Raw genomic sequence first — 5000 nt, 5'->3', positions numbered from 1 at the left:
CGCTCGCCAACTAGTGGACACTCCATAGTTACTGCAGTATGCATGCAAAGCTAACTGGCTGCAATGGGAGCCAATGAGACTGACCCATCTCCTTGTTAGAGATTCTCTGATGTTGTACGCTGCTCTGACCTTTAAGTTCGTGTTTGACCACTAGGGGGTGCTGCACACTGTGGCAGGCTACATGCTGTACGCTGTGCTGACCTTTAAGTACCTGTGTTGTCCTCTAGGGGGTGCTGCACACTGTGGCAGGCTACATGCTGTACGCTCAGCTGCTCTGACCTTTAAGTACCTGTGTTGTCCTCTAGGGGGTGCTGCACACTGTGGCAGGCTACATGCTGTACGCTCAGCTGCTCTGACCTTTAAGTACCTGTGTTGTCCTCTAGGGGGTGCTGCACACGGTGGCAGGCTACATGCTGTACGCTGCGCTGACCTTTAAGTTCGTGTTTGACCACCACTTCGAGGACGTGTACTGGTGCACGGCGGACATCGGCTGGATCACCGGCCACTCCTACATCACATACGGACCCCTGGCCAACGGGGCCACCAGCGTACTGGTGAGGACACAGCAAGTGTGTGTGTGAGTGTGTGTGTGTGTGTGTGTGTGTGCGTGTGTGTGTGGGTGTGTGTGTGTGCTAATATGTGTGTTTGTGCTAATGTGTGTGTGTGCAGGGTGCGATTTGTCGGAAAACCAGAAGGGGGGATGGGTTTCAGATTTTAAGCAATTACATTGAACTGTGATAAAATCATGTAGAAAAAGTGGCGATATCAAGACCAGAAGGGTGACAATCCCCCCATCCCCCCCTACAAATCGCACCCTGTGTGTGTGTGTGTGTGTGTGTGTGTGTGTGTGTGTGTGTGTGTGTGTGTGTGTGTGTGTGTGTGTGTGTGTGTGTGTGTGTGTGTGTGTGTGTGTGTGTGTGTGCTAATGTGCGTGTGTGTGTGTGTGTATGTGTGTGAGGTGATTGCTAATGTGTGTGTGTGTGTGTGTGTGTGTGTGTGTGTGTGTGTGTGTGTGTGTGTGTGTGTGTGTGTGTGTGTGTGTCCAGTTTGAGGGCGTCCCAGTGTTCCCCCATGTGGGTCGGTTCTGGGAGGTGATTGAGAAGTATCGGGTCTCCAAGTTCTACACGGCGCCCACCGCCATCAGACTACTCATGAAGTACGGCACGGAACCCCTACTCAAGTACGACACACACACACACACACACTCACACGCACGCACACACACACACGCACGCACACACACGCAGGCACGCACGCACGCACACTCTCACACACATACACACATATGCACACACACACACACACACACACACACACACACACACACACACACACACACACACACACACACACACACACACACACACACAGACGGGCGTGCGCGAGCACACACACACACACAAATAACTGCCTGAAATGTAAAGTGTAAATTGTATTGCAAGTGAAGATTCCTTCACAAAACATTTCATGTGAAGCTGCATAACATTACAATTGTATTGGTGGCCGGATAAAACGTCCTCAAGGATCGTAAATGGCCCTCGAGACATCCCCACCCCTGCCAGTCTGGAAACAGCCTGCATTGTTGTATGCTGCCATCTGCTGACTAAAGAAGGCAACTGCAGCTGTGAACTACATTTGGCTGTAAAACTGCCTCTTTTTGAGCTTGCCTTGGTCAGCAAGTCCCAATAAATAAGTGTGTGTGTTACAACAATATTGTTGTAAACTATGGGGTGAAAATGCAGTCTCACACATTCATTACATTGCATTTCATTACACTTAGTTGACGCTTTTATCCAAAGCGACTCACAGTTATTTAGAGGGCATTGGTTCCAGTCCTTGGAGCAGTGTGAGGTTAGGTGCCTTGCTCATCGGCACGTCAGCCATGGGGTTAGGTGCCTTGGTACAGGGTATTGGTTACAGCCCCTGGAGCAGTGTGGGGTTTGGGGCCTTGCTCAAGGGCACGTCAGCCATGGGGTTAGGTGCCTTGGTACAGGGTATTGGTTACAGCCCCTGGAGCAGTGTGAGGTTAGGTGCCTTGCTCATCGGCACGTCAGCCATGGGGTTAGGGGCCTTGGTACAGGGTATTGGTTACAGTCCCTGGAGCAGTGTGCGCTTAGGGGCCTTGCTCAAGGACTCTTCAGCCATGGAGCGGTGAGAGGCTCAGATGATAGGGGAACTATTCGGCAACCAGAAGGGTGCAGGTTCGAGCCCCGCTCTGCCTGATCCATTGTCCTTGAGCAAGATACTTAACCCCAAGTTGTTACTGGTGGCAGGGTGGTACCATGCATGGCAGCCACTGCCACCGGTGTGTGAATGAGAGTGTGAATGTGAAGCATACAATGTAAAGCGCTTTGAGTACTCGAAGAACAGGAAAGGCACTATATAAAGGCAGTCCATTTACCATTTATGAAGTGAGGTAGGGAGTGGAAGGAATTCGAACCTGTAACCTTCTGATATAAATCCCTAAAGAACTTAACCACTAGGCCAAAGCAGCCCATTAGGTGAAAAGTGTAAGCGTGTACAGACTATGCACAGACTTACCCTGGCAATATATAACCAGGTGACCTTTTATTCAGCTTTGAAGGTTAAAATTGAACTGAACTGACTTTGCTGTATGAGCCTGTAGCACTGTAACCATGGTGACCTGGTGACCCTTGCCCTTTGACCTCTGTGTGCAGGTACGACCTGTCCAGCCTGCGTGTGCTGGGCACCGTCGGGGAGCCCATCAACCCTGAGGCCTGGCAGTGGTACTACGAGGTGGTCGGCCAATCACGATGCCCCATAGTAGACACCTTCTGGCAGACAGAGACGGTGGGGGGAATGAATACACTTATACACATTAGTATGTTGTGTAGTAGTGTGTACACACACACATACACACTTTAAGGAGTAACCTGTGTTGTTATGGTGTACACTGTAAGGAGTAACCTGTTGTTATATTGTTATTATGTTGTGCCTGTAGGGGGGCCATGTTCTGACGCCGCTGCCCGGGGCCATCCCACTGAAACCTGGATCCGCAGTAAGACGCACACACACACACCATTACACACACACACCATTACACATTCACACCATTACACACTCACACCACACAAGTACACATGCACACATACACCATCACACATAACACACGCATACACAAATGCACACATCTGCTTGGCAGTAAGACACACACACCACACTCACCCCACACACATACTCAACTATGTTCTGCTTATGTTCTGCCCACTCACACTCAATGCATACGCCATTAACCCTATCGCGCCGGATGCATCATATATGTCTCATCAAATTCAAAGCCCTCTCCACGCTGACACAAAAAAAAATCGATCTGAAAAACATCCTGCGTGTCATTTCCAAACGTCCTGCAGTACGCGGAAACCGCCACAAGAGAGCAGCGGTCGACAACAAGTTGACCACAGCTCGGCGAAAAACAGGAAAATGGGGTAGAAGCGGTTTCCCTGACCGACGCTGAGATTTCGTCAAATTGCATAAGGTTTGTGTACAAATTTCCGAAATATAACTCTACATCCTTTAATTTGAACACTTGCTTTGTGTAATTCAGCAAGGAAGAGTTTATATTTTTACACCGTGTTGCAGAGAGATCGTGCTAAAACTGATGAGACATATAAGCACCATCCGGCGGTGGCAGGAAGTCAGCCATCAATGCATTTGCTCCATAGGGAAACTTACAAAGCATACCACGACGATCGTTTAACAAAACACACAAGTTGTTTTACTTCAAGACAAAGATATTGCCTTAAGAAACACGTTTTACTTGCAATTTTGAAAATGTAATGCAAAATGTTGAAATTATGATCTCGTAAAAAATGCATTGAAGTGAATGGAGAAATGGTCCAATTGTAGTAATGGACCCATATATTCAAATTACACATCAAAAATGAATAATGATCTATATTACACTCATAAATAGGTTGTTGAGCATTCGATCAGCTATGTTTTTACATAGATTTTAAAAAATTACCTAACCAGGCTGTGGGAAATGTAAAATATGGTCCTGCTAAAACAAGGATAGGCTTAAAAAAATGGCAGGATCTCACTAAATATTTAAAGATAATCCTCAAATTAAATTGTCTGACAACTTTTTTAAATAAAAAAAAAGTTGTAAATGCATTAAAAGTCATTTTTCAATGGTCATGAAATTGGAATTTTCATTCATTAAAAGCCTGATGCATCATATATGATGCATTAAATATCTCAGTGACCTTAACAAAATTTTGATTTTTTTTTTTACATTTCTTATAAGGGACCAATATTGAATCAAATTCCAAAAAAACTAGAATTTTCTCTCATTGCTTTCATGGTTCAGGTTTCACAGGGTTAAGTTCTATTCTATTCTATTCTATTGAAATTGGAATTCTATTATATTCCAATAACAATTCTTGGAGCTTGAGCATATTCCTCTCTTCTTTCCATTTCTTCAGTTCTGCTTAATGTATATATAATAAGCTGTGAAGGGAACGTTATAAACTAATAGTACTCCTACTAGAAAGAGAAGTGACTATATAGGGCTTGAAAGTCCCGCCCCCTTAGTTCCGCCGTTTGGTATTTGGTACGAAAAATTATATAAAAATATTAGAAACAACATATTTGAAGCCCGTGGCACAGTTCAAAGGGGATGAAAATATCATTTTAATAGGCCTACCGCCATTGGATTACAGGCTAAAATTGTTCGCGAAAAACGCTGTGAGGTCCCATGAAATCGAAGGATGTGACGACACTTTCAAGCCCTGTAGTCTGATAGTTACATTATGCCTGATGCCATATGCAATACCAATGATTATACATGCATACATGTGTTCTTCTAATCCTGCACGTGTGTGTGTGTGTGTGTGTGTGTGTGTGTGTGCGTGTGCGTGTGCGTGTGCGTGTGCGTGTGCGTGTGCGTGTGCGTGTGCGTGCGTGCATGCGTGTGTGCGCCTGTGTGCGTGCGTGCGTGCGTGCGTGCGTGCGTGTGTGCGTGCGTGCGTGTCTGCGCA

At 46.1% G+C, this 5000-nt stretch overlaps 1 protein-coding gene across 1 annotated transcript in view; it reads left to right on the top strand.

The window, feature by feature from the left end:
- Positions 1–5000, top strand: part of acss2l (acyl-CoA synthetase short chain family member 2 like) — a 47000-nt gene that overhangs the window by 37931 nt on the left and 4069 nt on the right. The window contains exons 9-12 of the mRNA XM_063219762.1: positions 384–554; positions 1047–1180; positions 2679–2811; positions 2963–3019. Coding sequence (XP_063075832.1) covers positions 384–554; positions 1047–1180; positions 2679–2811; positions 2963–3019 — 495 coding nt within the window. The remainder of the gene's footprint in view (positions 1–383; positions 555–1046; positions 1181–2678; positions 2812–2962; positions 3020–5000) is intronic.

This window comes from Engraulis encrasicolus, chromosome 16, assembly GCF_034702125.1.
Source record: "Engraulis encrasicolus isolate BLACKSEA-1 chromosome 16, IST_EnEncr_1.0, whole genome shotgun sequence".
NCBI classification, from domain to species: domain Eukaryota; kingdom Metazoa; phylum Chordata; class Actinopteri; order Clupeiformes; family Engraulidae; genus Engraulis; species Engraulis encrasicolus.
Note: the sequence above shows the minus strand (reverse complement) of the source record. Positions and strands in the feature narration are given on the sequence as shown.